Source organism: Leucopleurus acutus, assembly GCF_964270905.1.
Source record: "Leucopleurus acutus genome assembly, chromosome: 7".
In the NCBI taxonomy this organism is placed as follows: domain Eukaryota; kingdom Metazoa; phylum Chordata; class Mammalia; order Artiodactyla; family Delphinidae; genus Leucopleurus; species Leucopleurus acutus.
In genome coordinates this window covers 30897256-30909853 of record NC_139150.1, presented here as the reverse complement: position 1 = coordinate 30909853, position 12598 = coordinate 30897256, and the positions used below count along the sequence as shown (strand labels likewise).

Below are 12598 nucleotides of genomic sequence, written 5' to 3'. Positions count from 1 at the left end.
GTCTGAGTTAATTACTAGGAAACAGTACTGTCTGTCAATATTCTCTTTTTTTCCTATGTTCTTATCTGATACGGAAATGAACCAACCTTGTATTTCTTATCCTTGAGGTGTTCTGCTTCTGAGTTTGTGTATAAAACGCTATGTGTATTATACATAAATTTTGGTAACATCTATACTTATCCTCGAATGTTTTCATTTGAGCTGGTAGTGATCTTAGTTTCCCAAACATATGTTAGGCCAGCTTATATCTTTGGAACCTTAGCTCTTGCTGTTCCCTTTAGCTGAAATGCTTCTCTTGTCCTCCTCTTATAGGGGAGCAGCTACCTTTATTTTAATCAACTTAAATAGCTATCTCCTCTAAGAAACCTTTCCTTAACTTTCTCCCAGCTAGGACTGTCTTATTACTTTTGTAGACTTTAAGAAATTTTGCCTTTGTGGACCCTTTTCTCTATTAAAGTTAAAATTTATATTTTATAGTTGAATTAGTATAAAACTGAATTTAATAATACATTAAAATATTTTTGTACCTAACCTAAAAATTTATTATTTAAAAAAAATTTTAAATGTTTTCAAAGGCCCCTAAAAGTATTATGGGTCCTAGACAGTGTATCTACTATGCCAGTTGGATAAGAGACCCCTGACCTCAAGAGTTAGAATTGGTCATTTGTGCTGCTATTGAAAAACAAATATACAAACAAGTATAGCAATCTATTCTTAATGACTATTAGTCCCTTAAACACAGGGTATTTGGCTAATTCATTGCTTCTAGTTGTGTCTAATGGGATACCTGGCATGAATTAGGGACTCACAAATGAACAAACAAATAATGCTATTCTGGTATTTTGAAACCTTGGGCACCAAAAGACTCGAATTCATGAGAACACAGCGGGGCTAGCCTATACGAGAACCTTTTAAAACTCTTTTAACTCTTTTAACTCTTTTAAAAAGACTTCTGGAGGCTTTTGCTTCTGAGAGGATGGAGTAAGATGTACGTTCCCCATCCCTCCCACTAAATCACCCAAAAATCTTGGACGTTACATGTAGACAAAGCTCAGACAAAGAAAAGGTGGACTGGCTGGGGACCTCACATAACAACCAACACAATATTGAGTTCCCAGGATTTCTTTTTACCTCATATCTCAGACTGGATATTGGAGAAGCTGGCAACCTGGGTTATTGATACTTGCAGACAAAACAGCCCCAAGAAAGCCTGCCACCTCTCTAGCCAAAGGGCCTGGAAAAGGGCAGCCTAGCAATGCAGCAAACTTTTAGAAAATAACCCTTTGACTATATCCAAAAACCACAGAAAAACTTCAGTCCTATCTCTGTCTCTGTCAGCAAAGACTAAGTGGGGACCCTGGACTTCTACCCTTGCCACGCTCTAAGGAGGCTCCCCTAGTCTCCTGCTGGGGTCATATCAGAGAAGGCCGAGTAGGGAACCAGGACTTTAGTTCATGCTGGGCAGTAATGAGTAGGCCTCCATCCCTGCTCTACAGTATCAGGGGAAAACATGGGGGGGAGCCTAGACTTTTACCTGCTTTAGGCAGTAATGAGGCATCCCGACTTCCTCCTCCCTGGAGTGGTATCAGAGGGGGACTAGTGGAAATTCAGTTTTATTATTACACAACAATAGCAAGGCCATAGTGTCAGTGGAGGCCATGTGGGGAGCCGCAAAGAAGTACCTAACCCCCTCCCCAGCCAGGGTGGTATCAATGGGGCCCTACTGAGGAGCCTGAACTCTACTGCTGCCCAGCAAAAGGGGTCCCTCCCCAACTAGCTGTCAGAGGAAGCCAAGTGGAGAACCCGGACTTCTACCTTCACATGGCACTAACAAGGTGACATTCCGCATACCTACTAGAGGAGTGTCAGAGGAAGTATGATAAAACATAAGCTTTAAACAGGATCCTGAGTCTTGTAATGTAACAACCCAAGGTCAGTCGAAAATCACTCTTCATACCAAGAACCAGGAAGATCGCAAACTGAATAAGAAAAGACAATCAACAGACACCAAAACCAAGATGATATAAAATTATCTGACAATAATTTAAGTGGCCATCATAAAAGTACTTTAATAAATACTTACAGACATGCTTGAAACATGAAAAAATAGTCTCAGCAAAGAAATAGAGTTTCAGCAAAGAAATAGAAAATATAAAGAAAAAGCAAATATAAATTTTAGAACTAAGAAATATAACAACTAACATAAACTCAGTGGATGGACTTGGCTCAACACCATAATGGGGATGATAGAGGAAAGAGTCAGTGAACTTGAGGATAGAATAATAGAAAATATCCAATCTGAACAACAGAGAGAAAATAGACTTGGGGAGGGGTGATTAAGAGTGTCAGGGACATGATGGACTGTAACAGAAGATCTAATATTCATGTCACGGGAGTCCCAGAAAGAGATGAGAGAGTGGGTTAAAAAGTTTTCCAGGAATAATGGCTGAACATTTTCCCAAATTTGGGAAAAAAACATAAACCCATAGATTCAAGTAGTAAGAAATCTCTAAGCAGCATAAACCTAAAGGAATCCACACCAAGGCACATTAATCGTCAAAAGACAAAATATACATCTGATAAGGGACTTTGTATTATCCAGAATAATACAAAGAACACTTATATCTTGAAAATATCCAAATCTTTTGTTTTTTTTTGATTTATTTCACAAAAGAAGATAGAATAATGGGCAATAAGCACCTGAAAGGATGCTCGATATCATTTGTTATTTACAAAATGAAAACTACAATGAGATATTATCTCACACCCACTCGAATGACTATAATAAAAAAGATAGGCAATAAAAATGTTAGGATGTGGAGAAAGGAGAACGCTTATTGTTGCTGGCGGCAGTGTAAAATGACACAACCACTTTGGAGAACACTTCTGCAGTTTTCTTTAAAAAATTAAACAATTTGGCATATGGCCCAGTAATTCCACTCTTAGGTATACATCTACAATAAAAGTATACAGATGTTCTTAGCATCATTATCCATAACACTGGATACAACCTAATATTGGATACAGCAAAAATTAGAAACTACCTACATTGCCACCAATTAGTAAAGGTTCTATAGCCATACGATGAAATACATTCAGTAATAAAAAGGAAAAATTACTGATATGTGCACTATGACATGAATAAACTTCAAAAACATTATGCTAAGAATCCAGGTCAAAAGACCACATATTGTATGATTATATTTATTTGAAATATCCAAAAAAAGCAAATCTGTAGAGACATAGAGAATAGTGACTAGCTGGGCTGGAGAGGTGGTGAGGGAGGTGATGGTGGGGATGACATTTTGGGGGGTGAAGGAAAAAGTGCTAAAATTGTTTTATGATCATTGTACAACTTGGTAAATTTACTAAAAGATCATTGAATTGTACACTTGAAATGGGTGAATTATATGTGAAATATACCTTACTATAGTTACTGATTATGTATAATACACATACATAGATACATATATGTGTATATATATGCATATATGTAGCCTCCATACACATATAAAAAGCTAGTTTGTATTTTGAACCAGAAGAGTGAATAGAAAGGAGAATTTTATATGATATCCAAAGCCTGTCTTGTATTCTCCATTTCATTGCTATTTTTTATTAATTGTATGGAGAAGCCATCGAAAATACTAGGTATGTCTGATGCCTTTGTTTTTTCTGGTGCCCCTACCTACTTCAAGGTGATTAAAAATTTAATTTTCTTTTCAGATGTGTGGTTCTGTGTTTAGTTGTTGCTAACAGTAGGACTCATCTAAATCATAAATACTGATAAGTGAATTCTAAGATACTTGGATTAAGTGAGGATAAAATGAAACCAATACATGGTTGCCAAATCAGCTCAATGTGTGTTCTATGGATGGGTTCCTTTCTAATTGTAAACAAATATTATTTATTCCTAAATCATGAAATAGATGTGAAATAACAGATATATTATGAGTATTTTATAACAGATAATATCCAATTTTAATTGAAAAACTTAAGTTGCCTAAAAATTAAATAATTTAAACACTATGATTGGCATGGCCTTAATACTACACATAATGTTACATGTGATCAGGGAAAGTTTTAGTCGACACGTGAGAAGCTGGCATTTCAAAAAGAGAAGGAAATGTATTTTAAAGTTTTATTTTGGAAAAACATAAGAACGGACTTAAAGACAGAATTAAGTTAAAAACATTAATTCATGACCTTTAAGAAAAGATGCGGTTGGCCAGTTGCATAGACTAGCAGTCCCCATTGCCAGTCTTCGTATCACAACCTGTAAGAACTATTGGCAAGTCTGACACAGAAACAGAACAAACAAAAAATAATGACTCTCGAAAGCAGATACCTGAAACATGTCAAGTATTGCTTTGGATAGAGAATAAAAGGTATAGTGGAAAATTCTTTTTACTGGGCTGTGGAAGTTTCAGAAAAGTCTAAAATCTCTATTTGTTGTACCAAAATTAACTGATCTTTTAATACAGGAATATTCTCAGTTCAAAGTTAGGACAGAAGAGTTCTAACAAATATTTAAAATACTCTGCTATAGGCCAGCTACTCCATTCTTATAGTCAATGTTTTGTGTTTGGAAAACACACACACACACAGACACACACACACACACACACACACACACACACACGGCTGAGGGAACCCAGAGAGAGGGATCAGTGATGTATTAATCCAGAGTAGTTAATAGCCCTGCAGTCAAGGCAGCAAGGGCAGAGTGGTCACGGAAGGAAGTCAGGGATTAGTGCCTCAGTGCTAAATGTCAGCTCCAAAGGGAGAGGCGAAGGCGGAAATAAACGCGTCCCTAGATGGCAGACTGCAAGGATCAGGCACAGAAAGGGGAGATTCATACAGAATGGACAATAACAAATGTTTTGTCGCAAAAACTGCGTTCATGGCATGAGCACAGTCTACTGGGTTAAGGCACTGTGCAGCACCAGGCGATTAGAATTCTGTTCACTATAACTGTGTGCACAGGAGCTCCCTACCTGGTCATTTAGGCTCAAAGACTGTTCATGGCTAGTATACATTACTTTCTCTTCTCTGGACTGATTATTAGTCTGACTTGACTGTGTTGTAGATTAGTATTTTGCATTGTTTGTACACAGCTTGCTTATCTAGAGGGTAGCTGATATTTTTATGTAAATACCTAAAGGACTGCTAAACATATGGTTCTTAACACCATGCTATCTATTTCTATTTCAGCCTGGACAGTTTAAGACGGTGCAGCCTTGCTACATGTTGTAAGAAATGGCTGTAGGAAACAACACTCAACGAAGTTATTCCATCATCCCGTGTTTTATATTTGTTGAGGTAGGTGTATTTATTTGCCTTTACAGACAAATTGGAATAATTGTAGCAGTTTTTATGCTGAGAACTTGGATTATTTTGTAAAATTATTTAATCTTATGATAATGAAATTTTGATAGCACACATATTGGTAAAGAATTAATGAGATATGCCAAGTGTTTCTTGAATAGGAAGCCATAGAACAAGGTTCATGTATGGGGTACAAAATGTGTTTTATTAGATTTCTTTTATTTTCAGTGGTGACTTGAATATATTATTAATTATGAATGCAGCATTTTGATTAAATTATTTTTTAAAAAATCAATATCATGTTTTAGGAATTCAATAAATGAGGTTTACAGATGATGTTAGTTGATGGCCTTTTGCCTTGGAGCCCATACAGAGAAAAAGAAATCTTAGAGTTGACTCTCTCCACTGGGCAGTTTTCTTTAGTGGGATATTGAGAACTTGTATAGTGTGCAACTTCTTTTGTTCATAAATGATTTTGTTGAGTTGCTCCAACTTTGTACCAGCAAACAATTTCTCCAGCATCTTCTGGGTTAAACTTCCTGCACCCTTTCCCCACTGTACCTCCCTTTCTATAATGTTTGCTACGGAAGAGACAAAGACTTGGAAATTTTAGGAAATTTGGAATAATAGGATGAAAAAAAAAGCTACTCCAGGTTATCTCAAAATAAGATGTTTATTTGCCAGAGATGATATTATATCTGCCTTCTCCAAGAGATAGAGCATCTACTCCAAGAGATAGAGCATCTAACAGATTGGTTTTTATCCTGAAAATTGTGTTCAAAATATGACGATATAAAGAGCTAAAAAGTAAATGTCCTAAGTTTCCTTTCTGGGTAACTACCCCTATAGTCTCTCCATCCCAAGGATCAGCTGTAGCTTGTTCTTATGTTATGGGGCAGGGGATCTTTTTGCCTGAGTATGGGAGGACTATGCACGTTGATCCATTTTATTCCCTGTGTGAAAACAGACACTTGAATTAAACCACTACTGATGTTAGCAAACATGTACTTTCAGTACATATGTTATTTAAACACAGCCTATGAATCAATGAAACAAGTTTGGTTTTTGTTTTGTTTTTATCTTCTAGCTCTTGAAATAACTTTAGCTGTTTACATAGTCAGTTGGATAATTTTGAGCATTCCGATTTGGGGGCCAAATATATATGTTTGGCCGATCCTTGAGTTTCACCTTATAGATATCCCTTGGTAGTTTAGATGAACAAATATTACTAGATGATTTATTTTCTGGTGATATTTGTGAACCTGTTTGTATTGCAGAACCAGGTGGAAATATAGGAGATTAGGTTGGGACAGAGGTGTTGATAGAAGTTAAGATACTCAGACTCAAGCTATATCTCTGAAAGGGTAAACAAAGAACTCATCTCTCAACATAAACACATATTCTTAATACTCTTATCTTGCTGTACAAGGCCAAGAATAACTCCTTTCAGACAATAACTATACATTATATATATTGTGGGTTCTAGTTACTATTGTTCATATTGAAATTGTAATGTAGAAAAAGGAGTCCTTTCTCCCACTGCTCATGGGGGAAATGGTAGAAGGCTGTAACACTATATTTTTCAATGTTAAACCCCTTTCTCTTTTGTCATAAGAAAAATAAAATTTTAAAGTAAACTAGGGGAAATTTAGAATAAGTCACCTGTCATCATCCTTACCCTCATGGTAGCAATTTTATTTTAAATTTTCTTAAAAATAGAACAGGAAACAAACCTTAAAGTAAGAGATTTAATTTATTTCTGGAAGCTCTATCTCTAAAGATTTTCAGCCCTCTAATGTGTGAACGATGAGCTTGATGGGTAGAGCAAACAACAAAAGACATAAATTAGTCTTTGTATGCCTTAACCTGACACAGACATAAATATAAGAAAAATCTTGGAGAGGAAAGATAGCTTATTCTTTTTCTTGCTGTATTGTCATTCTTACTTTGCATAGAGGTTTAAGACATATCACTGACTTATCTGAAACAATCAGGAGAAAGAAAGAGAGGAAGTGAAGTAGAATAAAGTAGAAACTGAGAAGGGAAGAGGTGACTCTCAAAGTGGCTTTCATGATTCTCATGCATTTCATTCATCAAATGCTTATTGCTATACGTACCCCATGTTCATTGCTGCACTATTTGCAATAGCCAAGATATAGAAACAACCTAGGTGTCCGACAATAGATGAATGGATAATGCAATTGTGGTGTATATATACGGTGGAATATTATTCAGCCATCAAAAAGAAGTGAAATACTGCCATTTGTGACATGTATGGATCTCAAGGGCATTACACTAAGTGAAACAAGTCAGTCAAAGAAAGACAAATACTGTATGATTGTGAAATATAAATATGTGGAATACATATGTGGAATCTGAAAAGGAAAAAAAAACAAGCTCATAGATACAGAGAACAGATTTGTGGTTGCCAGAGGTGGGGGTACAGTGAAGAGGACAGAAGTAGGTAAAGGGAGTCAAAAGGTTAAAAAAAAATTGTTAAAGTCTCTTCTGAGATTGTGCAACAAAACTCTGAGTAAGATCCAATGGGAACAAAACAAAAGAAACAAAAGAAAATACTTATTATTTACCTGCATTATAACAGGAATATCAGAAAACTTGATCAAAAATAACTTGGTTAAAATGTCAATATGATCAATAAATATCTCTTCACATTGCTTTTTAATTATGAAAAGATTCAAACAGAGAAAATAATATAACAGACATCATTGCACCTACCATCAAGACCAAATCTTAAAATTATGCCATATGTGCTTCAAATATTTTTTCAAGGAATATAAAATATTACAGCTATGGCTGAAGTCCTATTATCCTAGACCCAGAAGTAACTACAGTTGACCCTTGAACAATGTTGATTTGAACTGCACGATTCCACTTATATGGAGATGTTTTTCAATAGTAAACACTACAGTGCTACACAGTCCATGGTTGGTTGAATCCGTGGATGTGGAGGAACCATGGATCTGGAGTTCTGACTATAAGTTACATGTGGATTAACCCCCGCATCGTTCAAGGGTCAGTTGTATGTATATGAAGTTAGAGGCTTCATTCCCTTGCATGATTCTTACGCATATTTTCATATTTTCCCTACATGTCCATATATTCATAAATTATATTCTAGGGAGATTTTACATAAATGATACCATAATGAACTTTCTTTTTGCAACTTACCTTTTCATTCAACATTATGTTTCTGAGATTTGTCCAGATTGGCAATTCATTCTTTTTAATTGTTGCATTTTATCCCATTGTGTGACTATACCTACTGAGGGATGGTTTGGTTGATTCTTTGTTGTTTATTTTTTTTAAGTTTTATACTCTTACAGCTTTTTTATTTTTTCTTTTTTTGCAGGAAATATTCTTATTTCTGTCTCTATGCACATGTGTGCAAGGGCTTTCCTTGGATTGCCTAGTGGTGGAATTGTGGGGAGATGATTACATTTTCCAGTTGTTTGTTGCTTCATTATAGAAACAATATTAATATTTTAAATCAGTTTTCTTGAAAAAACTTTGTTAAACTTGATTATTGGTTTTACTAGTATCTGTATATTTCTTAGATTTTTTTTCAGTTATATAATCTGCAAGTAGTAGCAGATCTGTTTTTTCTTTTCTGATTGTTACAATTAATTTGTTTTTCTTATTGCTTTGGCTAAGGCCCCCAGTGTAATATTGGATAAAGACAGTGGTAGAGGACATCCATACCTTGTTGCTGATTTTAAAGGAAATACTTCAGGTGTTTCAATATTAACTGATAAATAAGCATGGACTTATTTTTTCTGTTCTGCCTTCTAAATTAGATTCCTTGTTTGAATCCCCCTTTATGTTACAAATTATAGATTTTATTTCTATTCTTTTAAAGCTTAGTCCTAAATTTTAAATATATAAACAAGAAAAACTGAGGTTAATCAATAGCTCTATGCTTCTTTTAATGCTATTTTTAGGTCACTTCAGGACCTTGAGTGTCATTCATGATTTTTATATCTTCCTTAAATTTTTCATTAATTTTTCAGTCAGGGCTTCAGTGACTTTACCCGCATATTCATCAGTTTGGAGGTTTTTTTCTTACCATTCCTCCTTTTATTCTTCTCCTTCAGGATTTAATTTCCTCATGAAATTTATCCCTTAGTAGTTGTTTCAGCAAGGATCTAGTGAATTGTAAAACTTCTTAATATTTATCTGAAGTCATCTTTACATTACAATTAATCTGGAATGGTGATCTCTCTTGGCATTGAATTCTAGATTGACTAGTTTATTTTCTACTCTCAGAACTTTCATAATGTTAATCCATTTCACTCTCCTTCCATCCCATGTCTTTATTGTTGCTATAAAAACTCTTTTCTCTTATTACCGTTCTTAATAGGTAATCCACTTTTTCTCTCCAGTTGCTTTTACATTTTTCTTTGGTGTCCTGAAATTCACTATAACATGTCTAAGTGTGTATTTATACTGTCTAGGACTTGTTTTACATCTTGAATATGAAGCCATGTTTATACCAATTCTATAAAACTCTCAGACATCACATCTTCAAATATTCTCTTCCTCCATTCTCTGTTCTCTTTTTCTATTTGATGTATGTTGGATCTTCTCATTCTTTCTATAGTCCATGTCTCTTAACCCATCCTTTTTTAATATCTAGAAGTTCTATGTGCATTTAAAAAAATCTGTTTTTATAGTATTTCTATACTTATGGTTTTTATTTTTTATTCTTTCAGATTATTCTCTTTTCTGAAATTACTGATATTGTGATCCTCCTGTGTGTTGTGTCCATTGTCTCTAGCTCATGGTGGATTGTTTATTACTATTTTTAATTATTCTTAGCTCATTTTCGGCAGAGCTTGCTTCCTCTGTAGAATTCTTCTGGGCCTTAGGTTTTAAGAGTATCTCTTTGGAAAGTTTTTACATGCATGTTTCTCTTGGGTTTACACTACTATATTCGTAAGTCAAATTTGCACAATCCCAAAGTATAATTAATCAAAGTTCATCTTCCTTGTAGTCTTCCTGTGCCAGCAGGTGGATTTACATAGAACACTTCTTCTCTGAAGTGAAAAGCAAGCTTTCAGGAATTCTGGGTCTTACCTAGGAGTCTCAGTTCCAACTCAAGTCCTCAGGATGTCCTATCCTCATGGACATTAAAACCCAAGCCTTGTTACTAAGAGTGACCTGTACCCCTTTCTCTAGTCCCACTTAGGTTCACCTATCATCAGTTTACTCAGTTACCACTCTTATTTTCGGTATGCTTTTTGACTGAGCTCACCTGTGAATTAAAAAGAAAGAAAAACGCTAACCATTGCTTGCAGATGTTTGCATTAGAATGTTTTCATGCCATCTTTGTTCCATGAATGCATTCATTCATTCAACACTCACTTTTTTAGAACTTATTTTTCTCTCCCAAGTCATTAAGTGTTTTGCTCTTTTTGCATACTTTACATACTAACTAGGTTTCTGTAACTTGGATCTCACCAAGTTTTTTGCAGGTCCATGGCTGTTGGGCCATGTTTAACATGTGTGGGAGATGGAGGGTGGGGATGAGAGACACAAAGTGCCCACAGTTGGAGCACTGATGTGTATTTTCTTGGTGATTTCAACTATATGAGCACAGAATTTTGACTGGGGGCCGGGGGTGTGTGTTTTATTTGTGGCAATTGGTGAGGAGAATAGATGCCAACCAGTCTCTAAAATTCAAATGTGCTGACAAAGCAGGAGCCTGCCTTCTGGGTGAATTTTTCACTTGGAAGGCTGAAACAATGCTAGAGAGGCTATCTGACAAAGCAGCATGCAGCAGGAAAGCTCTCCTGACGGTAACAAGTCAGGAGAGCATTGCTCTAGGTAATCCTTGAATGTCACAAACCAAAATAAGGGTTACGATGTCACCGGAGAGAGAGCAAAGTTTGTAGATTACGAGAGTACATACAGAAGGTAATGGGCTGAAATGAGGGGATTAACAGTGGGAGGACAGCAGAACAGATTGAGAAGTATGATATGCAATGGGTAATGCAGGTGCTTCCAGAAACCAAGCCCTCGAATGTTAGATATTCAGAAAAACGTCTCGTATACATCTCCCAGTGTCAGCTAATCCTTAAAATGTACCTTTCCGGGCTTCCCTGGTGGCGCAGTGGTTGAGAGTCCACCTGCTGATGCAGGGGACACGGGTTCGTGCCCCGGTCCGGGAAGATCCCACATGCCGCGGAGCGGCTGGGTCCGTGAGTCACGGCCGCTGAGCATGCGCGTCCGGAGCCTGTGCTCCGCAACGGGAGAGGCCACAACAGTGAGAGGCCCGCGTACCGCAAAAAAAAAAAAAAAAAAAAAAAGTACCTTTCCATGCTGGCTTAAGCCTCTTAAATGGAAGGCCCTTGACAAGAGAATAATGACTTTAAGGGCCGGAATATAAACTTTTCTATCACTAATGAGAGGGAACTTCAGAATCACTAAAATTCCGATATGGCGCACAACAATATTTCTGGCCAGCTTTCATCTCTTCACTGATCTGGTTCTACTAGAGCAAGTAAAAAAGAGCAAATGCTGAACTAGACAAAAGCTAGAAGAGTCAGAGGGTGTAGGTAAAGTGGTAGAAAGTTACCAACCTATAAATGAACATGAGGACATCAACTTCCTCATCCTCATTTTTACTCCTTGAAATCAATAATATTAATTTTGGGTGAGGATACATGTACAACAAAGTATCTTCAAAAAAGTGATCAAAATAATCAAATATTCTTTGTGGTTTTCATCCTTAGTCCATTTTTCTCTTTCTCTCCCTCTGCCTTCCCTACCTCTGTCTTTCCCTTTTACTATATTTCTGATCCCCCTCCCTCTCTCCATGCTTTCCTTCTCTCTCTCCTTTTCTCTGTCATTTCAACAATACCTCTCATGCTTGAAGATCTACAAACAGAGAATTTCCCTGAGGGAAAACACACTCAAACTGGTCATTGAAGTATCATTTTTTTCCCTAAAAATAAGAATACAAGCTGTTTGAGATCTCACATGTCCCCAAAATCAATACTGGTGTACTTTTGCAAACTACTTAAGGCTGAGATATCCCTTTTGACAAATCTTCCCCAGATATCAGTGGATTCCTCTCAAGACAATTTCACTGCATTCTCTGTAAAATCATGAAAAACTCAGTCAAGTCTCTTTCAAATATATTTGTGCTAACAGCAAAACTCTAAATGGAGCTTAGCTTCCTTGGCAGACAGTATTAAGTACCAGGAGTTGTACATAATGAATGCAACTGTTGCTTGATATGTATAGATGTGAC

General features: G+C 36.2%; 1 protein-coding gene across 1 annotated transcript in view; it reads left to right on the top strand.

Annotated features, from left to right (window-relative positions):
• Window positions 1–12598, top strand: part of PLPPR1 (phospholipid phosphatase related 1) — a 175298-nt gene that overhangs the window by 48819 nt on the left and 113881 nt on the right. Inside the window, exon 2 of the mRNA XM_082843203.1 lies at window positions 5212–5319. Within this exon, the coding sequence (XP_082699329.1) occupies window positions 5257–5319 (63 nt within the window). The 5' untranslated portion in view covers window positions 5212–5256. The remainder of the gene's footprint in view (window positions 1–5211; window positions 5320–12598) is intronic.